Source organism: Lasioglossum baleicum, chromosome 17, assembly GCF_051020765.1.
Source record: "Lasioglossum baleicum chromosome 17, iyLasBale1, whole genome shotgun sequence".
Classification (NCBI taxonomy): Eukaryota; Metazoa; Arthropoda; class Insecta; order Hymenoptera; family Halictidae; genus Lasioglossum; species Lasioglossum baleicum.
Window position 1 is genome coordinate 8,070,343 of NC_134945.1, and position 27,228 is coordinate 8,097,570.

Genomic DNA, 27,228 nt, shown 5'->3' on the forward strand with positions numbered 1-27,228 from the left:
GATTGTGTGCAATTTTTATTGCTGTGTCTGCTTGGATAAAGAAATTTATCGAATCAATTTCCATGTGAGCAACTTCATAATTTCATTGACTGTGACATGAAAAATATAAACACTAAAAAACCACGTGCAGAGGGCTTAGACCCTTCCTCCTTCAACTTCTGGCCAGCTGGAGGGCCAGGTGGGGCCCCGCCTTTCGCATTTCTCCCGTCTGGTTTATTATGCGAGCTGGCTCCACTCATGTTCTTGCCCAATCGCGTGTTGGCCAGGCCTCTTTTATTCTTTTTTGGTTCAGGACGGTGGGGAAATGCTGTTACGCACGCCCCCTAAGATGAAGTTGGGGGGGGGGGTTAGTGTGGTGCTCGGCTCCCCCTTAGATAGAAATTGGGGGACGGGATTTATATTCCTACCCATACGCACTAAAGGCCCACCGTCCAGGGCCTAGCCCTTCTCCACTATGCCCGATATACCCCCGGTATACCACCCGGGGTCCTTTACTCCCGTACTGTTGGCCTTTTTTCTGGGCAGTGGGGAAATGAATGCTGTTATGCACACCCCCTAAGATGAAGTTCGACGGGTAGTGTGGTGTTCGGCTCCCTGTTAGATGGAAATTGGGGGACGGGACTTATATCCCTACCCATACCCACTAAAACCCCACCGTTCAGGGCCTAGCCCTTCTTCACTATGGCCGATATACAACCACCCGGGGTCCTACTCTTCGTATTTACTCGCGTGGTTGTGGGCGACTCATCGTATCGGGTCTCCTGCGTACGCATTAAGGTCGTTACCCACTAGGACGCCCCCTCTGTATACCTGCGCCATCGCTCCGTCCCCGTTTTTGGTTTCCTCTGTGTATCTCAATGGCACTGCGCCTACTATACCTGCGCCTGCAGGTATATGGCGCCATTGCAGGTATATGGCGCCATTGCAGGTATAGCAGGCGCAGTCCCATTGAAATACACAGAAGAAACCCAAAACGGGGACGGAGCGATGGCGCAGGTAGGCAGAGGAGGCGTCTAATGGGCAAAGACCCTTAGGCTTATCCTCTTCCGTAGCGTCTTGGCCAGGTCTCTTTTCTTCACAGACGTGGGAAAAAATACCCAGAAGGGGTAGTGTGGGACTCGGGGACACAGATGGTCGATGTCCCCAATACCCACTAAAAAAACCACACGTCTAGGACTAAGAGCCCTTTTCTTGCTTTCTAATGTCCTTGAGGACAGTCAGGGCCCCGCTATGAGCATTTCTCCTGACTGCCTCATTTCTCGGACTCCCCTTCCACTCCTGTTCTTTCATAAAACGTGTTGGCCAAGCCTATAAGATCAATAGATCAAGCTTTAAACTGCATGCTCGAAGACATAGATTGCGTCACTGGTTCCCGAGATATGGCGTCAATCTTAAAAATTACTGGACGCATTGTGTACATTAGTTATAAAAAGTACACCACAATTTATATCTTCATTACTACAATTCTTTTAGAAACATATTGTGAATTGTGTCTCTTTGTTTCATGAATAAACGCGTTGTGCAAAGGATTGAATGATCAACCATTTCAGAAATGGAGGATAGAGATGTCCTTCGAATTTGGTCGAATTCCAACTGGTGGTTTTGTATAATTCTTTTCACTGTTGAGCCAGAACGAAGCTCGGTGCTCCCGCGTCTCTATTTGCTCGGAGAGGGATCAGTAATTTCGATCGAGCGAAGGGAACGGCCAAAGGGACAGACGGGTGAAACTGCGCGGATGTAAACGAGTTTTCCCGAAGCCATTCGTTACCCAGTCCCGTTTAATCATTTGTAACGCGTATGGCGGGGGGCTGTAGGCGCCGCGTCGCTCCGCGCGCCAGCTTTCGGCGAGTAGACAGCCGTTGCTCTCTCGCGGAGCTCCGAAACTGACAACAACAAATTAGCGGCGGTAATCGAATCCCTGAGTCGACGAACAGTCGACGTGGAAACAAGGAACGGGAGAAGTCCCGCGAGTTACCGAGGACTTGCGAACGCGACAACTAAAGCCGAGAACGCACGGGGTTCTCGCAGAATCGGCGACCTTGAAGTGTTTCTTCCAGTGTAGCGTCTAGACAATAGACAATGTTCACGCTTCCTTGAATTGATGATCGAGTCCTGGATCACTGGGTCCAACAAGAACTCAGAATACAAGCGAACAATTAGGGGTGTACTTCCGAAAGCGACAACCCTCCGATATATTTTGCTGAAACTTTTGTCAAAGTACTAAATATTTTCGAAAATATTGATTTAAGAGAAAAAAGTTTCAAACAATAAATGAAGATCATAAAAGGCTCTACAAGAAAGGTTATGTACATTTTTTACGTAAACCTATTATTTTGGCTGTTGTGACCCAAAGTAACTCGGCTGGGGTCAAATTAACCCAGCCCCTTTCAAACTTTTGACAATTCTTACCAAATATTTTCGAAAATATTGATTTAAGAGAAAAACGTTTCGAACAAAAAATGAAGCTCATAAAAGGCTCTACACGAAAGGTTATGTACATTTCTTACGTAAACCTATTATTTTGGCTGTTATGACCCAAAGTAACTCGGCGGGGGTCAAATTAACTCTTTGTCAAACATTTTTTCATTTACTTCCGTAAATAATGGGAATTTTGAAAAATACTTCGAATAAAAGTTGTAGACCTCGTCAAAATACACATTTTATGTTGTATTGATTTTTGTCATAAAGATAATACTTTCTGAGAAAAAATGATAGGTACTTATTCACTTATACGGAGCCACCCTCGATTTCAATGATCGCATGATTGACCAATTCTCGACAACAAAACTGACATTCTTGGCATCCTCCCGTCAAAATCTAGAGAGTTGTATGGGGAAGTGTTACCAAATCCAAGCCTCCAGACCTGTGTTGTTTCTTGGTGGAGCCTCGCTCCAATTTGCCAGGAATATCGCCGTACGAATTGCCCTCGCATAGCGCGCGAATCAAGAGGCGGTTGTTTGTGGTAGGCGTCTCGATAGGCGACTCGAGGATCGGAAGGAAGCTCGAACAAAGGGTCGCGGGGCTCGCGAGAGACGCTGACAAACGAGGCCGAAGAGGGTGTTCTCGCGGTAAGTCGGCCGAAGGAACGGCTTCCCGGCCGCGGCGCGGCGTCGTAAACAAGAGTGGCTCGGATCTCCCGAGAAAATTATCCCGGTCGTTATTTACATCTTTCATAAATATTCACTGCCCGCGGAGGTAAACGGAGTAAGAAGGATCGGCGACGGGGTCACAGGGGGGTGTAGACAAAGCAGCAGGTTGCGCTTCGCGGAGGACTCGGAGAAGAAACAGGGAGAGGGGTTCACAGGTTCAACCCGAAGGAAGGGAGGATCGTGGTTCAACGCAGGAAGTAACGAGGAACCGCAGAGCGCGTAAATCTCGCGGCTTTCGGAGGCGATCTCGTTTCAGGATCACCTCCCGCGAGCAAGGGGTTGCTTCGCTACCCTAGACGGTAATACGATCTTGTTGCCACCTAAACGTGTTCGCTGGGGAAACCTCCTGGAAAATATTTCCATCGCGGTCCTAAAACTCCCGCTCCGCAGGTCCGAAGACTCTGATTTTCCTCGTGACTTTCGTGCGCCATCATCTCGCCCCTGGAACTACTTACGCGAATTGGGGAAGATGCTCGGTCTGTAGACGTCTTTGACACTGACCCTACTGTCAATTTTACCAAGTATTTATTAGCTCGCTTTCTTGTCTGTCTTAGCTTGCGGACCTTTCTGCAATTATGACTTTTGAAAATCCTTCCTAACTTCCTAACTAGTTCAAACAAAGTCCCAAAGTTAAAAATTGTGTTCCTTCCATTTCCTTCTACTCCCCCCTTATGAGCATTCATTGACTAGGCTAAAAGGCTACTACCACGGAAAATGAGATTCTATTTTATTCCACTTTCTTAATACTTAGCCAACCGAATGGGGAGATGTCCCCACTTTTTATGTTCGCTGTGGCGCACAAAAATTGAAAATTGCATAAACATCCGCAGTCTACTGATGAATTAGCTGACTGTAGTCTTATTGGTCCAGACTGATGAATTGGCATCAGCTGATGTGTAGTCCTCCAGGGCCTCGCATATCATTTCTAACAATATTAATTTTCATTAATAATCATTTTTAAAAATTGATTCTTCATAATTTCACCAACTGTGAATCAAGAAATCTTAAAATCATTTCACCCTTCACAAGAGTCTGCACCCGCTTGGTTACTCTCTTCCATTCAAATCTCGATACACCCTTGTTCTCGGATTCTTCTGCACCCCGACAAGTCAGACCGAGACTCGCTCACTCGAAACGTTTCTTTGGCTTGACGAAAAAGTTGTTAACTTCGAGATTCATTGCAGGCTGTACCAAGGCATGAGCGGGTTGGTCCGTTCGCAATGGTTGGCCGGGTTGGTTGCCGGGTAGTTAGCGCCGCGACTCGAAGTCAGCGGGGTTGCGGCGGGTTGAATGAGCGTAAACGGCGCAGCGTAGGGTTGCCTTGCTCGTTTTCTCTCGCTCTCTTCGCTTCGGAATTTCACCGGTGGTAAAAAGGGGCTGCGAAGAAGCCGGATAAGAGAGCAGACGGCTAAAGAGAGACCGAAGAAGAGAGCGAGAAAGGGAGAGACAGAGAGGGGGGGATTGAGGTTTCGGGTAATCCGGTCGAAGACGATTCCGTACACCTATTTCGCTAAAGTGATTTCGTGCCTTCGAAGGATTCGACGATTCCTCGCGGAAAATCACACTCTTGGTCCTGTGCGCGAGCTGCCCTTCCCCTCTTTACGCCCTATCGCCGCAAAGTGCATCTCGTAAAGCTCCACGCGCATGTCCTTTCCGTTCGTTTCTCGATTCCGATGACACTGGACCGCGGATCTGATCGATTTGCGACAGAAATGAATCGGCGACAGCGGAGCTTTATTTACATTGGTTTTCCATCGTGTTGCAGTGAGCCACAGTAATGTTCGAACTCTTTGAAAGGGACAATAACTTTTTTACCACGGTTATATTAACTTGCCAAGTTGTCGTTGTTGTTGTTTTCGTATGCGTTAAATCTTGTAATCGAATTTTAAACCACTTCCCGATTAGCTAGAGACTTGAAACTAACCTTCCTCTTTAGAATGAGCCCCTACCCAGCCCAAAATCTCCTCAAATAAGGACAAAAAGCCATTTTTCGACCCAAAATTTAGTCAGATTCTAGTTATTCGCTAGTTTTGACACGTGATTATCCTATCGCCGGGGGTAGGCTGAAAAACGTGGATAACTGCCACCCGCTAAAAGGGACGAGTGCCGGCAGCGCCAATTGTGATACTGGTGATGAAAGATCCGGTGTGTCTTAAGGAAGCGAGCGTGTTACCGACAGTAACACTACTACTACTATACTCACCCAGCCCAAAATTTGCTCCTATAAGGACATTAAGCGAAAAATGGCAAACCCATGTTTCCACCCAAACTCTAGTAAGATTCTAGTTGCTTTCTAGTTACAATCTGAGGGTACCCTACCCCCTTAACTGCGGCTGTCTCCACGAACCTGTTCTTGTCTGTCAAGGACTTCAAGCCCTGTCCTCCCTCCATCTTACTGCCCACCCAGTGACGTGGACCCACTGTTTGTATTACTCCCGTCCATGCTTTTTGCGGACACTCGCCACTCATGTTCTTAGCTCGGCGATCACGCGTAGCCCGCCTAGGCCTCGGCTCGTAACAACATCAAAAGGCGAAGAGGAGATCCAGATGATCTTCTTGTTGCGAGGAAAGCGTCGTCGTCTCATATCGAAAGGAAATTATGTATTAGAAAACTATTCGAACGGAAGGGATCCGCGAGACTCCCCCGCACGATCTATTTCGTGGCTCTCGAGGAGATTGCGTCTGCACGGTTCAGCCCTGTGGTGGTTCGTGTTATCAGAGGCTTTGGCCCAGGGGGGGGGGGGTGCACCCTGGCCGTTCGCTCCTTGCAGCGATCGTACGTGCGCGGGTCGCGCGGGCCGAGAGCGTGGGTGGGCTTGTCGATGTGGGATAGGCGCGCGATTGTGTGAACCCGAGGCAGCAAGGTACGCGGAAGCTGGGTGGGTAGGGTCACGGGGAAAGAGGGTTGTGCGGGGTGTGTCTGCGGGTGCATTACGCTGATTGCTGGTCGCGGCCCTCTCTCCCGAGAACAGAGTGGCAAACGAAAAGGTGGAAAGGTGCCGGCGGATCCTGCCGTGCCGGCGCGGCGATGCCTGCGGTGGGACGAAGATGCTGCGAACCCCGTGAACGCCGACTCCGGACGGGAGAAAAGGGAATAAGGGCCCTTCCCGTTAAGTAAGTGAACGCCGCCACGTTCCCGGATGGTCGCGCGAGAGCGCGTGGATTTTAATCCTTTAAATGAATGACGCCGGTGACGCTGACTCGCCCTCTGATCCTCTCCCTCTCTCTCCTCTTCTCTCGTTCGTCTCCTACCCTATTCACCTCTTCTTCTTCTTTTTCGTCTTCTTCTTCCTCGTCGAGCTCCGCCTATCCTAATCTAACCGTCTCTACACGAGGAGACATACGAGCCACCTTCTCCGACCAACCGCGTCTCGCTTGGCGCGCGAGTTTCGACTCGCAGCCAAGGCGCCGCCAATGTACTACCCCGAATTGGGAATCGTTGTCTAGCCTTCCTTTTGTCGGTACCGTTGTTAGACGATCGACGCCGCTGTCGGAATTGTCTGCGGAGCTCGTCGGTTTTATAGCCAGTGCTGCCGGGATACCCACCCTCGCAAACAAGTTTGCCTTCCGTTCGACTCCCCCCCCCCCTGGCTTTGCTCGACTGTTTATTTCTCTGTGCTGTGATTAGAACCACCCCTGTATGTGTGTGTGTGTCGTTTGTTACACGAAACGGACCTCGGCTAATCGTTGAACGTCAATGACGGGGAAAGGACATTTTATTTCGTGGCTCTAAATCGGAATATTTTATTTTTGTTGGTAAAAGAGATCTAAACGATCTCGATGGGACCAAGATTTTCGCCACCGCGTCTCCGAATAGCATCCCGCGACTATATTAGTAATGAACGCGACACAGTTTCCGCGGGGAGCGAGCACAGTTTATCATTCAACAGCAGACACAATAATACAATGGGAAATCCTCGCGATGATTATTTGCGCGAGGCGTGGATGAAAGCGACGTGGGAGATGGGGGTGGAGAGCGGGGTGTAGGAGAGAAGGGGGCGGCACGACTGTGCACCCCCAGGACAAGAAGAATAATCAGTTGCCAGCACGTTGACGTTCTCCGTCCACGAATTGTGAGAAAGAGCTCCACATTAAAATTAGAGAACTTTGAGCGCGGATGTCTGGGAAACTATGCGAGATAGCGAAAAACTGAATAGAATCAATGAAGGCGTTGAATATGCCTGTTCCGGCATATATCTCAGGGAAGGTCAAGTCAAGAGCAACAATGTTGTCCGCTCAACACCCCTTGGCGCCAGAACGGGAGGGTACGTCATATTCTATCAATTTCCAATAAAATTGGATAACTAAGGGCCAATAAAAGTCACCGCGTATTAACCGAGATCCAACCAGAATCCATCCGCAAGAGCAGGGAAAGATCTGGAGGAGATCGAAATATGGAAGAGACCAATATGAAATATAGGAGGAACAAGGAAGGAGCGTTTTATCCTAGGCCCGCTATAGAGGACTCATCAGTAAGGCTACCTAGCGGGTCCTGCCTTAGACGTTTGGGATGTCGGAAGGCGGTTGAGGACTGTATATAATACAAATCATTGAGGAATCGAGTACTTGCGGAAGAGGTCTTTAAACTACCTTCTCTCTTGTGGCGCATGTAGGAAGTTAGGCCGCCACAGATCGTTCGTGCGGCGTGCCAGTCGAAAATAGTGATTCCCTGCGAAATCGCGGACCCAGCTCAAGAAGGATTTAGCATGGGGCCGGCCGGTCGGGCAAGGATTACGTGAACTCGTTAACCGGCTAATGGTCTTAAATGACGAACGACCAAATTTTTCCGGGTCTACCTTTGCAGGACCGAATCCGAACGGGTCGATGATCCAGTTCCACGCTAGACAATATACATACAAGAAGTATTACAACGACGGCCTCCGATAAACCATCAGCCGAGGTGAAAACGGCCCTGTAAATCAGGTGGGGACGGCTCAAGGGGGAAGAGAAAGAGCGAGAGGAAGAGAGAGCAGATTATACGGGCACCGTGGAGAATCGATCCTTGAATTACGGCCACATTATGACTGCGAAACTTGCTAGGGCCGCACTTTCCTGCCAGCAGCGAATTAATCCGACGAGAAAGAAGGGAAGAGCGGCTTCCAGACCCCGGAGCCGATGATTCATTTCGGAGGGATCGCGATCGAGCCGACCGATCCAGAGAGAACCGGAAGACACGGCGAGAACGAGAGGGACGATCGTCGATTAAGCGATCGGCTCGAAACGCTGACACACGCCGCGCCGGATGATGCATATCGAGTTCGCTCGGGCCTGCTCCTGATTCCCAGCATCCATCGGGCACCCTGATCAATTCTCTCTAAGTAGTTATCGTTGTTTATTACTAGAATGCGGATTTTATGCATTATTTAGGCGCATTATTTCCGTGTATTATTTGTGATTGATCCTCTGTAATTAGTAAGTCGTACGAGTTCAAGGAACTCTCATGCCGTGACCTTCGAATGACCTTGAACGAAAAGAATCACAGTAATTTAGAGGAGGCAGAGAAACCATTATTGTTCTGCAAGAAGTTGTGCTGCACTTATTTTACAACAAACGTTCAATATGGTTTCCAATGACCTTGCAGTCTTTTTAAATACCTTGGACCATTAGGAGAGAAATATTTTATGATAAAAAGATTTTTATGCAGTGCATTTTGGGAGGTCTGTTGTATAATTCGTGACTGATCCTCTGCGATTAGGATGTCTCGAGAATATATTTGTCGACGAACGTTAATCTACTAACGTTCTGTTGTCTTTACTATCTACCGTCGAAACTCCACGAAGTTCCGCAGACCAACAATAATTTGTACTTGTTATACACCGAATTCGAATGCTGCTATCTGCACAATTAAATTAGATTAGTTCCTAGGAAAACATGAAAACTTTATACTGTACCGAGATGGAGGGTGGGCTATTTATTCTACACAGCAATAAGACGATTTCGTTGTCAAATGGGAGGTTGAATTTCTGATATGGGATAGTAGCTTTATAATTAATGATTACGGTGAATGCTACGTGATACTGCTACGGGGAATACATTAAGATATGATTATTATACAAGGGTTAAGATAAGAATGGGTATATGGTATGAGGTGAGAATCGGATCTGATGAACGGAGCGAAGTATGACTACTTATAACTAATCAATATTCTTAATAATTACGGTTACAATATCCTACTCTTATTGGCTATGCTTATAACCTATGGCAACACGTCGGCAGACGTGACAAATATTTCAAATGATATCTCGACATTTTAAAAATTATTGATTTCACAGACGTGTAAACAAATGTGTCACCCCTTTTAAATTAAATCATAAGACTAGAAAACATCAGAGTATCTACTAAAAATGTTTTCAATTTCCACTCGTCAATTCCAACTCTTCGATTTTTCAACGCTTTTCCACGCTTTTATTTATTGTCGCTAATGTGTAAAAAAATTATTTTCTCCTTTTTAGTGCAATTTAATGTAAGCGCGGTTTTTAAAAAGTTTTTTTTATATATTTTTGTGTCCCATTTTTCCGAGAGACACAGCGCACTCAATCTCTATTTTTACAGAGAGCTGATGGAACGCAAAAGGTTGCTATAACCATAACTTTTAGCACCCTAGCACCCCAGCTACCGTACTAACTCGCCGGTATCTAAAAACAGCATAACTGCGGGAACATCGCGGAATGATCGCGTTCCATTCGTCCGTATCGTAAACCGGTACGGGTCCCAAAGCCAGCAAAGAATGTATTTTTTACGGTGCAACAATCTCGCCGTCGGTAATCACTGTAGTAGCATAACTGCGCGCCGGTGTAGAAACGTGTCACTGTGTAACGAGCAGCATCGACGCGGACCAAATCGTTCGGGGAGGGAGAACGTGGTAGGATGGGGTCGGAGAGAGAGTGTAGTAGGTAGGACACACAGGGGACGCAACCATGAATGAAAAAGCCGCGAGGCGAACGGAACGAGGGTTGGCCAGAAACGGGCAAGGGTTTAAATTGGGTTAAAGGGTCGGCTGGGCTCTAATCGATTGATTGACACAATCGTCGGTATAAGTAAGAACTGAACGAGGATCAATCCTGATTGTTTCAGCCGATCGGCATGCACTTGAAGAAGTACGAGTGGGTCGGCTCGCCGGACATCGGCGACTGCTCGTTGTGGGTCAGATCCGCCACCCTGGAGTTCGATGATGGTTTATGGCAGTGCCAGGTCACTGCCAGCGAGTTCACCACGCAGGACGCGTTGGCTTCCGAGCCTGCGAGGCTGGTCGTCAGAGGTAAGAGACTTTTCGTGAGAGATCACACTAACTAACTAACTAACTCTACCATCATCTTAGGCCGCTATTAGACTAGGCCACCAGTGGCTCAGCACGTCGCGTCGTGGGGCATTGAAACAAATGCAACCTATTAGACTACGGTAACTGGTGGAGCCACCAAAAATTGTTGCCGATCTGGTGGATCTATTAGACAAATAGAGAAGAAACGAGAAAAAGAAAAGTCCACCAGTTACCGATTCATAAAAGCTCTTCAATTAGGTGGCGCCACCAAATTGCGCCACCAGTGGCCTAGTCTAATAGCGGCCTTCTGTCCGAGATATTAGAAGAACCACTCTTATCCACACGTTTTTTTTTTTGTTACGGCTGCGGCTGGGGGAAAAATGCTTTTATGCAAACCCCAGAAGGGGTAGTGTGGGACTAAGGAGGACAGATGGTCGGTCGTCCCCCCACTACCCACTAAAAAGAACCTTGGCCTCTACTATCCGCTCCATGCTCGGGCATAAGGGTGGGAGATCGGCTTGAGCGAGAGTGTGCTGGCACACTCACACACCGCTGGTAGTCCAGTCAACCAAAAGTTGTAGAGGGAAATGGAAGGAACACAATTTTTAACTTTGGGTCTTTGTTTGGACTAGTGAGGAGGTAAACATATTAAAAGTCCCCACTCCTAGGAGGTGAGCGGGGTGCAGGCAGGCGCGTAGAAGGGTCCCTTCTTCGGTTTTCCGCTTATATCTCGGAAACTATGTGTCCTAGCGATAAGACCATTCTGTACAAAATTTAAGGTGACAAAATGTGCCATATCATTGACTGCGTACAGTTCTTCGCTATATCGCATAGTTTCCGAGATATCCGCGCTCAAAGTTCACTAATTGTGCTGAAGAGTTAGCTAGTCAAATAAGGGAAAAAACGTGAGGCAAAAATTTCTTTTTCACAATTAGTGAACTTTGAGCGCGGATATCTCGGAAACTATGCGAGATAGCAAAAAACTGAATGGAATCAATCTTGTGGCACATTTTGTCAGTTTTATTTTTGTATAGTATGGTCTTATCGCTGGGGCGGATAGTTTCCGAGATATAAGCGGAAAACCGAAAAAGGGGACCTTCTACGTGCCCCCTTCTAGGGAGTAGGAACTTTTAGTATGTTCACCTCCTAACTAGTCCAATCAAAGTCCCAAATTTAAAAATTGTGTTCCTTCCATTTCCCTCTACTCCCCCGTTATGCGCATTCATTGACTGGACTAATGTAGCTGTCGCAGTCTCGTGAAAATGTATTCCTCGACTGCCACGATAGGCGGCAGCACTGTCTAAAGTCTACAGTCTACAGTGCTGCCGCCTATCTTGGTTGTCAAGTGATCAAATCGAAAATCACACTAAACACGATATAATTTCAACTGTATTTAGTGGTTTAATTGACGGTTGTTTTTTAATATTGCATTGAAAAATTTGCTCGAAAAAGAATTGGAAGATAAGGATCCGAAGTCGGAACGGATCTTGCGTCGCGCAAAAAGTTATCAAAAACGTGCAGCATCCCCCACGCTGCCATTCAAAAGCTCGGCTTGTGAAAATTCTCGCGTTTTCAATTTTGATCGCGCCGGGCGTTCGCGTACGGAAAAATTGGCACAATCGTGAAAAACCAGGCTCCCTTAGCTTTTCATCCCGTGTTATTCCCATTGTAGCGAGATTAATGGTTCCGCCGGATCGACCGTTTTTGCAGTGGATACACTATCGTTGAAAAATATTTCGAGTCGAGATATCTCCGCGGTCGAAAATTAAAGCAGATTCGATGATTTATCTTGTAATTACCGTAGTATTCGCAAGTTCGAGTGCGTTAAAGCTGAAATATCAATCGAATTTTATTCAGAAAACAAGAGCCGAGTTCATTGAATTAGCGATCGAATGTGCTCTGAACAACGCGCTCGCTGGAGAGGCCGGTGTAAAACTGCGAAACAGCGACAATCGACGAAAAATCGGGCACAATCGAAAATAACATTATTCGACGCAACAACTTTTTCGCCGGCTGAACATCTGTTGCGCGGCAGCGATAAAGTTGTTCGTTTATCGATAAAACCATCCACTTTTATTCCTCTGTGTTGTTCGAACGCTGATTGGCTGTACAATACTCGGCAACTGTGCGTTATATGTTTTTCTCTACCATTTTCGATAATCGTCGCACATGTTGTCCCTGGTTTTCGTGGACATTTTATTCCTTTCTGAATTATTTAAATGAGACGACAATAATAAAGTATCTCTACTTTTTCCCATTTGATCTACTTGCTTTAAGGGGCTAGTATAGGCTCGATTTGTAACTAGAAAGGGACTAGAATCTTACTAGAAAAAGGGGTTGAAACATGGGTTTGCGCACAGACGTTGTTTGACCTTATTTGAACAAATTGTGGGCTGGATGAGGGCTCATTCTAAAGAGGAAGGTTGGACGCAGTGCGCTTGTGCGGTGTGTGTGTGTGTGTGTGTGTGTGATTAGGCAAATCCGCCCTGTTATCGGCGTATTTTGTCGTAGACGTCTGGTCTCGTCGGCTCGCCGTTCGAACCGGGACCGGATGAAAAATGGAACAGTCGGATCGGCGAAATTAACCAGTGCTAATTTTCTCGTTCCAGTCAGCCCACAGCGACCGCAGATAGAGTACGCGGATCGTCTAATTCTGCCCGGCAGCAACGTGACAGCTCGAGCAGGTGAGATCGCGACGCTCACTTGCAGAGCGCGGTATGGGAATCCTTCGCCTCTAATTAAATGGTTCGTAATCGCTGCACCGTTGGTTCCGTACTACTTAACCGTTTCGCCGGCGACCCCTCTCGTCGCAAACCTTTTTCTCCATCCCCCTTTTGGACCCCCAGAGAAATTGGGGCCGTCGATCGATACCATGGAATCGAGCGAAGCCAATCTTTGCAACCCCCTCGATACGATTTTCGAGACCTTTGTCCTTTCAGAACCGACTGCAATAGGCCGAACCAATTTTCTGACTACTTACCACGTTGAAACAGCCTGGGTTGTTTACGGTTGTTAGTTATTGGTTGAATAACGAGTCAGAGATTTGTGACGAAGATTTCAGACAGAGCCTAATAAATATGGATGTTAATCCTTCCTTCCTTAACTTGACTTTCTTTTCTTAACTTTGGGACTTTATTTGGACTAGTTAGGAGGTAAACATACTAAAAGTCCCCACTCCTAGGAAGTGAGCCGAGTTTTCCGGTTATATCTCGGAAACTATGCGTCCTAGCGATAAGACCATTCCATACAAAATTAAAGCTGATAAAATGTGCCACAAGATTGATTCTATTCACTTTTTCGCTATCTCGCATAGTTCCCAAGAAATCCGCGCTCAAAGTTCACTAATTGTGCTGAAGAGTTACCTAGTCAAATAATAAAAATAGTGAACTTTGTGCGCGGATATCTCGGAAACTATGTGTTCTAGCGATAAGACCATTCGATACAAAATTAAAGCTGATAAAATATGCCACAAGATTGATTCCATTCAGTTTTTCGCTATCTCGCATAGTTTCCGAGATATCCACGCTCATAGTTCACTAATTGCGAAAAAAAATTCGCGACCTTTTGTTTCCTAATTCTTTTATTGTATCACTGTAACCTCATTCAGTGGCCATTCCTTTTGAACTGTACATCATTGTAAAGCTCTGAATTTTGCGATTAATTTGATATAAAATACTTATGCTTAAAAAGTATATTATACATATAAATGTCTATGCTTGGGAAAATGTGGAGATCGCGAACTTACAAGGGAGGAACCCCAAGTGTCCGACTTCGATTTTGATAATTTTTTGTGAGACGGTGATATATGGATCCCTAATGATGTCTGCAAAATATTAGGTGTAGTTACACAATAGTTTTAAAGATATGACCAATTGAACTTCGAAAACTTGAGCTGCAAATCATAGTACATGAAGCACGTATGAAGTTTAATTGTTCATATCTTGAAAACTATTGAATAACTACAGCTAATATTTTGCAGACATCATTAGGGAGCCATATACCATCGTCTCACAAAAGATTATCAAAATCGAAGTCGGTCACTTGGGGTCCTTCCCTATTAGTTGCCAACCTAATAACTGACTATTGGGCAGGTCGTAAAGCCAGTGCCAGATTGTGGCGGGAACTAGTGACCGCTAACTGGGCAAAAATCGCGGGCACTAAGCGAACACACAGCTATATCTTGCACGGGTTTGCTTGTTTACCGTGTAGTGTCAGTCTACCTCGCACAGCTGATAGTATTAGAGCAGGGGACGAGAGAGGGTTATGCCAACCAGCGAAACTCTCTGGTTCTCGCCAGCTATCTCTTTCTCCCGTTCTCTGTTTGCATATCTTTCGACCGTTTCATTGACGAAACGCTGACCCAGCGGAAGGCTTTCGGCCACCAGCATCGATACTCGGTTGCATAGCAAGTTAATCCGCTCCGCTTGCGGAAAAGTAAATGTTTCGTACTCGGAATGAGCACTTGATTAAGTGGGCGGAGCACGCTCGGCACCCAACCAGAACGGCCGAGAAAATGTTCCTCGCCTCAAAGAGTCCGCCCTTTAGACATCAGCTGTGCGCTGTGGATGGATAGGGGTCGACAACCCCTCCACCACCGTTTTCAAGGGAAAACGTTTCAATGCGTTCTAGATTGCGTGGTTCTCCTTGCTGCTCCCCATCCTCCCCTCTCGTCTTCGAGGAACGTCTTTCTCGGGGATTCATTCGATTAGCTCGCGTCAGTCCCGAGTTGATTTCGTTTCACGGACTTCGGACGACTTAATTCCAGCCCAACCGTGTCTTTCGCGCCTCCCTGGCAAGGGTTTCTCGATAATCGAACGATTACCGGCTGTAATTACTTGGTAGGTCTCCTCGTCGAGCCGGTATAGCTGGTGGTCCGCAATTTCTATTTCTAACACGAAGAAACCGTTCTCGTTTAGCACTTGTGGCTGCTGTGCGGAATCGAAAGGACTTGGGGGGTGTTTTAATTTTTAACTTTGGGACTTTGTTTGGACTAGTTAGGAGGTAAAAATCCCTACTAAAAGTTCCTACTCCTTTGAGGTGAGCGGGGTACAGTGGGGCACGTAGAAGGTCCCCTTTTTCGGTTTCCTCCTTATATCTCGGAAACTATGTGTCCTAGCGATAAGACTATTCGATACGAAATTAAAGCTGACAAAATATGCCACAGGATTGATTGGATTCAGTTTTTCGCTATCTCGCATAGTCTTCGAGATATCCGCGCTCAAAGTTCAGCAATTGTGAAAAAGAAATTAGTGAACTTTGAGCGCGGATATCTCAGAAACTATGCAAGATAGCGAAAAACTGGATGAAATCAATCTTGTGGCACTTCTACCTGCGCCCCGGTACCCCGCTCACCTCCTAGGAGTGGGGACTTTTAGTATGTTTACCTCCTCACTAGACCAAACAAAGACCCAAAGTTAAAAATTGTGTTCCTTCCATTTCCCTCTACAACTTTTCGTTGACTGGACTATATCACGACTGCCGATACTTCTACAATTGCAAGAAGTCTTCCAAATGAACAGAATTAATTTTCTGCTCCAATAGTGACCATAGAAAAATTGTATTACAATGCAAAGAAAATGAACCAATGGTTCAGATCAATGGTTCAGGAGTTATGGTTGCTTAAAGAGCATTTTTCAGTGTTTTTGCAGAAGCACCGGTCTTTGCCACCCCTTCTCCCGACCTAATCCCAACCAACTTAGTAAGCGGCGCGTGACCGTCTACAAACCACTATGGCTGCGCCCTACCTGTCAAAAACACTGAAAGGTGCTCAATTTTAAGCAACCATAACTCCTGAACCATTGATCCTACAGGATCGAAACTTCGATCTGCAGGTTCTCCGGTTAAAAATCTACTGGATTACATACCAAATACATCATAATGTATAGTAGAAAGGCACAAATTTTGAGGTCGGTAAATTAAACCCTTCAGCCGGTGTTGAACCAAACAAATATACATAGACTGTCACCACTTCATATTTGGTAGACCCTGTTTGAAATCTTCATCATGAGTCCGGCACTTCGTTACCGATCAACGGATTAACTTGTCATCCCGTTGAAAGGGTCTAGGGCTATCAAACCGAATGCTTAGCGTATCGAGTAAATCGAACGGTGAGCAATGCGTCGAATGGATCGCGCAGTGAAGAAAGGTGGATTTTCGAATTGAAATTCTCCGGCGTTGGCCGGGAACGGCCGGCTTTATGAATCGTAACTGGGGATTTAACGAACGGCGAAAAGGATCGAGCGGGGTAGAAAAGAGCACTCTGGCTCTCCCACTGGTTCCGAGCTATTATTTCGTCGGGGCACCGATATCTCTGACCCCGTGTCTTCCGCGAAAACGCGTGCATACTCGCGTACCCACGCCCCCTCGTACCAGGCTCTCGGTGGCAGCTCGAACGGAGTTCGTTTCTCCGTGCGCGAACATCCTCGGCCTCGTAATGCACCGTTGCGGATCTTGCACTGATGGTATAGAGAGAGAGCAACTACCTCTCTCTCTCTCTGTTTCTCTCTCCAACTGCCCATGAATAATCATGATCCATTCCGGCCTGGGTATCCAGACGAAGTTAAGGGGCTGCACGGTTTGCTTGCACCCCCCAGGGGGGGGGGCGCAGAAATAACAGAAATCTCGACGACGGAACGAAACGGCGGAATAACGGCTCGACGGAGGATGATAAGCTACGCGAGAGAACGTTAATTAATTTATAGGCGAATGGAAAACGAGACCTACCCCGGGAAACTTGGAAGTTCGTGGCGCGTGCCGCAGGAACCCGCGAATTACGATGGAAAACGAGTCTTCGAATACCATCTTCCCTTAGGAATCGACTTAATTGACAGTGCATGACATCTAGAGACGTTAACCGGCTCGGATCGGTGACAGACGGTTCCCGGGACGTTGACTGTTTGAGTGCTTCGAGGACACTTCGCGAAACGGGATTGCGTTAGTCCTGTGAACGTTGTTATACGTTGTAAGGATTCCTGAGAGGCGAAATGGTAAATAGCTGCATGGCAAATAGGCTGGAGGACGTGAGAATTCGATAAGCAGGCGCGCTCCGGGCTGTGTACAACGGTGGGCGGGGTTTAGGCTGCGGAGTAGGGGTCCTAGGTTCCCGGAGGAACAACGCAGCCAGGTCTACTTGGGGCAGTTCACCCAGAGAACGTGAAACAAAGTCGTATAGTCTAGATGACTGTGGGTCGGGTCAGTGGCTCAGGTGGTAGAGTGTCTGATTCGTAGCAGGAAGGCCAGGGTTCGATTCCCGGGTGTGGCATAAATTTCCAAGGTGGTTTTTTCTCCTGCTACGGGCTCGGTACCTACTGTCGGGGTCATAGGGCAACCAATGGCAACAATTTCCCCTTTATCCAAGGAATCGGTGAACTGTTGGAAGCCCAAGTTTGCCATCCCGCCTCATAAGGGTACCCGCCGCTACTCTATCTCCCCTGTTTGGGGGATAGAGTAAGGAAAAGGGGGTGGTCAGCGAACAAATGGTACCACTGTGGAAACTGGGCATGGACCCTACTAAAAAATGGAATCAAGAAACGCAAACGGAATTAAGAAACCTTTAAGGGAAAGGCCGGGTGGACGGAGCTAATTGCTGAACACCGACCAGAACCGAGGATGATGGTCACATCCAAACAATCAGCCATACTTTCTAGGATGTGTCAAGCCCACCCATGAAGGAAGATCTCGATGAACCCGATATCGAATCTCTCAGGAGACAGATTTCGGGGAAGTTGGTGAACCCTTCCTTCTCAACCCCAGCGCGAAGTAGACTCGGCAAGTGAAGACCGTATGGAATTGATATCTCGGCCCAGCCGTGATTTCGATAAAGTCGGATCGGATCCCAAGTAGCAGTAACTTCCTCCCAATGGTCAAACAATACGCGGTCCCTTGCATCTTGAACTCCCAATAGACTCAGGCGGAGGGATTAGCCCTAGGGGAGGGTGTGGGCAGGTTTCTGGACTATCCGGAAACAGAGTAGGGACGGGCTTCAAAACACTTGACACATTCGACATGAAAATTATGGTGAAGTGGGGGGAGTCTGAAAGGGCAGGCGAGACACCCTGCAGGTCTGAAGGTGAGGGGGCCCGACGTTCACACCGAGCCGTAAAACAGCTCAAAAACTGACAAAAAATTAGGTAGCATGGCCCGCATCATCAATGATGACCGACCCGTCTAGTAAGTCGACGACTCTGAAAATGGCCCGGGCCGAATAAAACAGAGGGGACGGCTGAAAAACGTGGATACCTGCAACCCGCAAAAGGGCCGAGTGCCGGCAGCGCCAATTGTGATACTGGTGATGAAAGATCCGGTGTGCCTTAAGGAAGCGAGAGGCGGCCGACTCGCCCTTCCCCGGCAAACGCACTTACTACTACTACTACTACTACTACTACTACTAGATGACTGTGGCATTTATTGCTAAAAATTTTGAATGTATATTATGCAGTATTAGATTGTCACATAAATCCGTTCGGATAAACTTTACTTTACCGTACTCAAAATTTATGCCTTTCTCCTATAAATTATCATGTATTTGGTGTGTAATCCAGTAGATTTGTACCCAGGGCGGTTGTAGGTCAAAGTTTCGATCCTGTAGGATCAATGGTTCAGGAGTAATGGTTGCTTAAAGTTGAGCATTTTTCAGTGTTTTTGACAGGTAAGGGCGCCACCATGTTGGTTCGTAGTGACGATTGCGAGCCCCCGATCTAATCGCCAACCAACTGCCATCTAGCGGTTCTGCGAGGAAGGCGGCGCGCAAATGTCACTACAAACCAATGTGGCGGCGCCCATTCCTGTCAGAAACACTGAAAAATGCTGAACTTTAAGCAACCATAACTCCTGAACCATTGATCCTACAGGATCGAAACTTCGATCTGCAGGTTCTCCGGGTAAAAATCTACTGGATTACATACCAAATGCATAATAATTTATAGGAGAAAGGCACAAACGGAGTCCGGTAAAGAAAAGAGCAGCCGTCTGAGGTATTGGTGTTTTGATTTGACCCAGAGCATGCCCCAGGTGGCAGTGAGGGGCAAACAGCCCCTGTTGGCCCCACCCAGGCCACGTTGTATTGACGGTGGGGGGGGGCGGCGTTCTACGAGAACGTATCGGCATTTGGAAACAGAAGTTACCAATCTGGGAAGCTTTCGGACAAGATCGTGGCCCGAAATCCTGCTCTTGGCGGCACTCAAGCTAGAAAATCGTAATTCCCTTCGCGACTGGGACCACAGCCTCGCGGAGCAGCGAAATCTCTGCTTTAGAACTCGAGACACTTCGGGATTCCCGAGTGGAGAGGCAAACCCTCGGGGCGATTACCCGCTTCAATCTTTGGTTTCGCTCGCGAAGACGGAGCGAGGAAGGAAAACATGGGGACGGAGATGGAACTGGGACGATGGAGAGTACAGAGAGAGAGAGAGAGAGGAGGTAGAGTGAGAAAGGAAAACAGTGGTATCGAGGGGGTTGGTGATAGTTTCGAGAGAGAGAGGCGAAAGGGGGATGGAGTGTAGCAAGTCGAAGAAGAAGGTCTAGAGCGGTAGGGGATGAGAGCGACGAGGGGTCGTCGGTGTCCGTGGGATTTCACTCCGCGCAGAGTTGTTACAGAACGGCCATTGGAAATGCAAATTTTCGGGGGAAATGCGCGCAGGTACGTGGGCGAGACCGAAGTGAGGACTCTCAGGCCCCAGGTAAACTCGACGGAGATTGATAATCCCCGCACTTGGGCCACGTACAGCATCTGCGAGATTATGGCGGAGCGGTCGCGCTATGGCCAGCCGATTAGGTGTGTCGCCATTCATCCGGCGTACGCCAACCCGACCATGTCCTCCAGCACCGAAGTGAGGTTCGACGTGAGATGTAAGTACACAATCTTTTCGCAATCTTCTCAATTCCGTCATTCCAGATCATCGAAGAGTAATAAAGAAACAGGAGCTGTACGAAACTGAACAATTTTGCTACATTTATACATAAAAATTACATTATGCAGGGTGTCCAAAACCACCCGTCCAGGGGTGTTAACTTCCTAGATAAGCATATTCGGTAAAAATGTTTGCAATAAAAGTTGCAGGGATTGATGGAGGAGATATGTCCAGTACCTTGTATTTGACCTCCGGATCCATTTTCAAGGTTATTCGGAGTCACCTAACGTTAGCACCTGAAATAGCTTGAAATATTTTGGTTGTTTTCAAATCATACATTAAATGTCTCGAGGACAAACATGAATTTTTGTTTTCATGTCATTTTTTTGGAGATATCAAGGTCACCTTCATTTTTGTAAATGGGACCACCCTTTTTGAACAACAATGATAATCCCTTTTGATTGGAAGGTGTGGTATGATAACGGTTTACTGTGAATGTGGACAAAATGCAGTGCAGACCCGATTGCCTTATGAAGAAAGGTACTTTTATTATTGAACATTATTATTATTATTTTTCATTGAATAAGACATAGTTGAATCGCGTTTGGAAAAATACTGTTAGTAAATAAATCGCAGCGTAATCGGCTAGAGGATGTTTAAAAACATTCAATAACATTGAAGGACATTTAAATTTTATACATATATGTTTTCTCTATGCGTGACCTTGAATGACCTTGAATGATTATAGTCACTGAATTCGTAACGAAAGGGCCTATTATTGCAGATGTTTAGAAAGGGGTGGTTCCCTTTACAAAAACGAAGGTGACCTTGATATCTCTAAAAATAAGTGACACGAACACAGAAATTCAACTTGGCTCACCCTGTGTAATTCGAAACAATTTTCACATCACCAAATTCCTTTGTCAAATTTGCAAATTCAAGTGTGGCATGGGTAATACTTGCAGACGGTTTCAATGAATGAATTATTTATTCGCAATGCTCAAATTTAAATACAAAAGCCATGGCCAACATGGCAGCATTCGTTCTTAAGAAGTTAAACTAGGGATTCCCAAGCGAATTTACATTTTCGTAATCAAGAGTTACGAAATTGAGCATTAATATAGGCAACATCGAATTTCCTGTATTAAACTTTGGGAAACGGAAATTACCCACTGCTGTATGTACAATTGTACAATTGACGGTGCTTAGGCACGTTTAGACACACGCTTACTCTTCTACACATTAAGGAGTTAGAATACAATAACATGGCACCGGGTAAACTTTACTTTACCAGACTCAAAATTTGTGCCTTTCTCCTACAAATTATGATGCATTTAGTATGTAATCCAGTTGATTTTTACCCGGAGAAACTACAGATCGAAGTTTCGATCCTGTAGGATCAATGGTTCAGGAGTTATGGTTGCTTAAAGTTGAGCATTTTTCAGTGTTTTTGACAGGTAAGGGCGCCGCCATATTGGTTTGTACTGATAACCGCGAGCCGCTTACCATGCCCCCGGCCTCTGCTCAGTAAGCGGCACGCGACACTACAAACCAATATGGCGGCGCCATTACCTGTCAAAAACACTGAAAAATGCTCAACTTTAAGCAAGCATAACTCCTGAACCATTGATCCCACAGGATCGAAACTTCGATCTACAGCAGCCCCGGGTGCAAATCTACTGGATTACATACCAAATACATCATAATTTATAGGAGAAAGGCACAAATTTTGAGTCCGGTAAAGTAAAAAGCAGCCCGGCAGCTCGGTTCGTAATAACCACTATAAAAATGGCCGATGCCGGAAGCATTCGCGACCCACATATAGTCAAACGACATAGAAGCTCGAGAATCGCAGTTCGTGCTGGGTAATCGAGTAATCGAGCGACAGAGTGTCCACGGCCGATATCGAAAGCAAATGTTTTTCCACGGGTTTGGCATTTTAACGGGGGAACGGTCAGCACTGGCGGCTGGCTGAACAACGGATTAAGATCGGGCGGAATTAATTCCGCAAGCTAATTTCGCGTAGACCGATGCAGACATCGATCGCAGCTCCGAAGGGCCGGGATTTAGAGTTATCGCAAAGCGTCCGTTTATTAGAAGTCTGGGTAATTCCATGCCAAATCGATCACTTTTTCCAGGCGCCATATAAAGGTGTCGTTTACCTGCTGGTTGTGACGCCATTTTTCAAATCACCATTCTTTTCAAGGGCTCGTTTTAATGGGGAAACCTCAAGGAGATATAACCATATTTTTTCAAAATTAATATCACTCTTGCCCCTCATCGAAAAAAACGTAAAAAAAGAATTTGTTTAATTTTTTCGACATTGTAAAGTCGATTATGGTGGTTGAAAAAATTATTTTGTAATAGCCCAATCCTTTCCGAATAAAACGAAAAAAATTGTAGCTCAATCGGACAAACAGTTCCCGAGATAAAAATTCGTAAGTGAGGCCCGTTTTCGCCAAACAGCTCAAAAATTGCCAATTTCAAAGGACTGTCATTTCTAAAAAAATTCGAATCCGGCAAAACGATGACTTAAACCCCCGCTAATTTCACATGGACTACAACATATTTCATTTAGAACAAAATCGACGGTGAATGAATGACCCTTTATTAACGATCGTCCGATACTAACGGGCCTCGGTTTCCCAGATTAATGTTTAAGGATAACTAGCAGCGGCGAGCGTGCCGAACGAACCATTCCGCCGGCGAAAACTTTCCTCCTCGCGTTCCCTCAACTTTCCTAACGAGATTCCCGATGCTGGAAACAATTTTTCCCCGAGACCAAGTAATTCCGAGATATCGGTTGGAGTTCGATCGCACGGTTGCCCGAGCGCATCGAATTTGTTTGAATTGCAACGCGCCTTGCACCGCGGCTCTGTGCAACCCGAGACCGAGAGTGAGATTAAAATCGCGGCGCAAGGCCGTTTGCACGGGTACAACGGCCCCGCACAGGGAAAAAGATGCTCCCATTTACCCACGTGGCGGCCCGTTCTTTCTTCGCTCGATATCGGGAACATCTCCCGGATCCCGGACAACCTTATTTCGTTCGAGACGATTGTCCGAACCGGAATCGCTTTGAGTAATTTATGTGACCGACCAGCTGCATTTTCCGCATGAAAATTGATGCTAAAGTGCATCCGCCGACTGACGAGTCCCGATAAAATATGATAACGATATGCTCCGAGCTGGGGCCGCGGTGAAAAAAATCTCTGCGCTTTGTTTACTGCTGTGCAATCGAAGTCAACTAACTGCAAGGCTGACTTATTTTTACTCGCAACGAGAAATAATTGATATTATAATTTTTCACGGACGGAGTACTCACTGGTGTAACTTATAAAGGAGTATATTCGGTATTATAATTCGTAGAACACCGTTTTTATTGATTTTAGACATGTATTGTGTTTATCACAGTAAAGTCGCGTTTACTGTCCAACAGCCGTGTTCTGCACGGGGAGTGATCGCATTCCGACATTATTTTACCACGTTTTTATTAGCTCGCTTTCTTGTCTGTCTGCCTGTTTGTTTGCGCGGTACAAATTTTGCAATTGATTTTAAACTAACTTCCCGATCAGCTAGAGACTTGAAATTGTGAACATAGCTCAGAACTGGATGACACTGCAATATTTAGAAGAAATTTTTTTAAAAAGCCTATGCGTTTAGGAGATATAAACTATTAATAAATTTAACCGTTACACCTCTCGGTAGTACGTCATCGCGTTCAACGATCCCCACACCGCGCGACTTTACTGTATACATATGGATCTTTATGAGCTAGATAAAAATTTTCTACCTGCATTGCAACAGACTGGAGTGAAATAGAAATCTCTTTTCTTTCTTGGTATGTTTAATAGGTTGAAAATAATATAACAATGTCTTTCCTATCTCAGGAGAGTTGAGGTTAATAAAAAATCTATCAGTGAGCATTTTATAGTGACTGTTTTAAGGAACACAATCGTATTTGTTTTATTCTGTATTCTCAGTAAAATGGTGGTGCTAAAGTTATTTTACTGGTGATCGTTTGAAGAAACGCTATCATTTTCAACTGAAACAGTTTTAAAGGGTATAAAATATTGTCGTAATGGGGCAGTCCAGCCACGATTGTTCCGAAGATCTATGATACAAGTTGTGCACGAAAACTTTTTATCTAAATTAGTGAAATTTGCTTCCAGACTGTAAATTGTTATTTCAGCTAAAAGTTTCGACTTTGTCCCACTTCGAAAGGGGTGTGTAACCTTTTAAAAACATATAAGACGAATGTTTTCCCCAAGGGGTCAGATTTAGTACGTGATTTCGCCATTGTAGACTTGGTGTGTACCAAAACTTTTTATTCGAACTAGTAGAATTTGCTTGTACGGAACTGTAAATTATTGTTTCGGCTGAAACTTTCTACTTTGCCATGCCTGTAAAGGGTTGCAACCCCCTAACCCTTTGCACTCCAAATTGTTTCTCAATTTTGTTGCCGACAACTCTCTACTATTTGAAATGTTTCATGTGAAATTTACATCAAAGGACAGTTTCTTGACTGCTACTTATTTTAAACAATTTTGTTTACTAATTATAATTAAAGGTAACCGTACCGCGACCGGGCAAATGACCGCTTTCACATTGTTTATACTTTAATTATTGAACTTGTAAAGTTGCTTCCATTAGAAATTGTTTAAAAAATTTCTTTATCCGAGCATGTATTATTATAAACATAGTCAAAAATTTAAATAAATTCAGTCTGCTAATTTTTATAAAACAATATACAGGGTAATTCACCTAAATTGACCATCTTGAATATCTTTGTTGTTTTTAAACATACGTCACACGCCTGAAGGACAAAGTTGAAAGGTAAAATGGGACTCGTAGGATACCAAAAAATTTTTGTTTCTTTTGTAATTCTTTTTAGAGATACGAAGGTCAACGTCATCTTTTTAAATGTATGAGGTATTTTTTAATACATCAATCGATGCAGCTGGACATTCGCTATAAAAAAGTACTAACCCATGTATGTAGAAAAGTTAGTAGTTGAGGACATATCTCAATTCAAATAACTCTAAAACACCAATAGTGTCGTAGTAAGACGTTAGCGTTTACTTGCCAGTGTAAATTGAAGAATTGAAATTGAAATTGAAAAATTGATGTTGAAAATGAAATTAAAGATTTGAAATTGAAAAATTGAAGTTGAAATTGAAGAATTGACGTTGAAATAGAAAAATTGAAATTGAAGAAATTGAAAAATTGAAGTTGAAATGGAAGAGTGGAAATTGAAGTTGAAATGGAAGAGTTGAAATTGAAGTTGGAATTAAAGTTGAAATTGAAGTTGGAATTAAAGTTGAAATTGAAAAATTGAAGTTGAAGTATCGTGCGTATCGTGTATCGTATCTCTCTCCCTCTCTCCCTCTCGCTGTCTGGCTCTATCACACTCTTTCTCTCTGAAAAATACACACTGTCACGTCACTCAATTTTCGGTTCCCCTGCAGAAGACAAAGCGCTCGTCGTTTTAGCGTGTCAGAAAACACAAAACTGTTTTATGTAATAGAAAGATATAATTAAATATAGCTCTCAAATTTTGTTGTAATTTATATTTGTTGTTAACTTATAAATACGAAATTAAATGAATAAAGGAAGAACCAAATACATACTATAAAAACATGTTTCATTTGCATTTTTCTTTCTCCGATGTCGAGTCACACTGGACAAAGGAGTGCAAAGGGTTGAAAACATACAAGACAAACATTTTCCGTGTACGCGCCGGTGTAGACCAGTTTGCAGGGGAAGAACGAGAAGAGCAACAAATAAATTTGTGTTAACGACAGCGGGACAGGAAAGCTGCGTGTGCAGCGAGAGTTGACCTCAACCCCCCCGGGGGCGGCCGAATCTACCCCCACCGAGCGGCAATTTAACTCTGTACACACGCTGCTAACCACGAGCCCTCATCAATCTCCCTCAAAACGGCGCGGCCTGACATCCTGCTTTCCGACCTTATCGACAATTCGAGCTCCGCTGCATCGTTCGACAATTTTGAATCGGTTTTTGCGAAACACCGTTGCCCGCGAGCTACAGTGACTAATGGCCCGCGAATCCGCTCGACCGACCGAAGCGACGTCTTCCCCTGGCATTCCCCGTTCGGAAAATCCGCGAAAAACAGCCGCTTCCGATGTAGAAACTCGACTTGATCGACGCCGGAATCAACCGGGAAATATACAGGGTGATCCCTCCATTTTGCAAGATCAAAATACCGCACGGGTTTCATTCTTAAATAGTCCAGTCAACGAAAAATTGAAGAAGGCAATGGAAGTAACACAATTTTTAACTTTGGGTCTTTGTTTGGACTAGTTAGGAGGTAAACATATTAAAAATCTCCACTCCTAGGAGGTAAACGGGGTGCGGGGGAGCATGTAGAAGGTCCCCTTTTTCGGTTTTCCGCTTATATCTCGGAAACTAGGTGTCCTAGCGATAAGACCATTCTATACAAAATTAAAGCCGACAAAATGTGCCATAAGATTGATTCCGTTCAGTTTTTCGCTATATCGCATGGTTTCCGAGATATCCGCGCTCAAAGTTCACTAATTGTGAAAAAGAAATTTTTGCCTCACGTTTTTTGCCTTATTTGACTAGCTAACTCTTCAGCACAATTAGAGAACTTTGAGCGCGGATATCTCGGAAACTATGCGAGATAACGTAAAACTGTATGCAGTCAATCTTATGGCACATTTTGTCACCTTTAATTTTGTATACATAGAATGGTCTTATCGCTAGGACACCTAGTTTCCGAGATATAAGCGGACAACCGAAAAAGGGGACCTTCTACGAGCCCCCCTGCACCCCGCTTACCTCCTAGGAGTGGAGACTTTTAATATGTTTACCTCCTAACTAGTCCAAACAAAGACCCAAAGTTAAAAATTGTGTTCCTTCCATTTCCTTCTACAACTTTTCGTTGACTGGACTACTAGTGTTAATGTATCTTTGAAAGCAACACCGATAAATACCT

At 45.4% G+C, this 27,228-nt stretch overlaps 1 protein-coding gene across 5 annotated transcripts in view; it reads left to right on the plus strand.

Annotated features, from left to right (window-relative positions):
- Window positions 1-27,228, plus strand: part of LOC143217659 (kin of IRRE-like protein 3) — a 363,559-nt gene that overhangs the window by 285,305 nt on the left and 51,026 nt on the right. For 4 of the 5 annotated variants that reach the window (XM_076442193.1, XM_076442195.1, XM_076442196.1 and 1 more), the window contains exons 3-5: window positions 10,224-10,407; window positions 13,017-13,152; window positions 20,042-20,250. In XM_076442193.1, the coding sequence (XP_076298308.1) occupies window positions 10,224-10,407; window positions 13,017-13,152; window positions 20,042-20,250 (529 nt within the window). The remainder of the gene's footprint in view (window positions 1-10,223; window positions 10,408-13,016; window positions 13,153-20,041; window positions 20,251-27,228) is intronic. The other variant, XM_076442197.1, reaches the window with a different exon arrangement.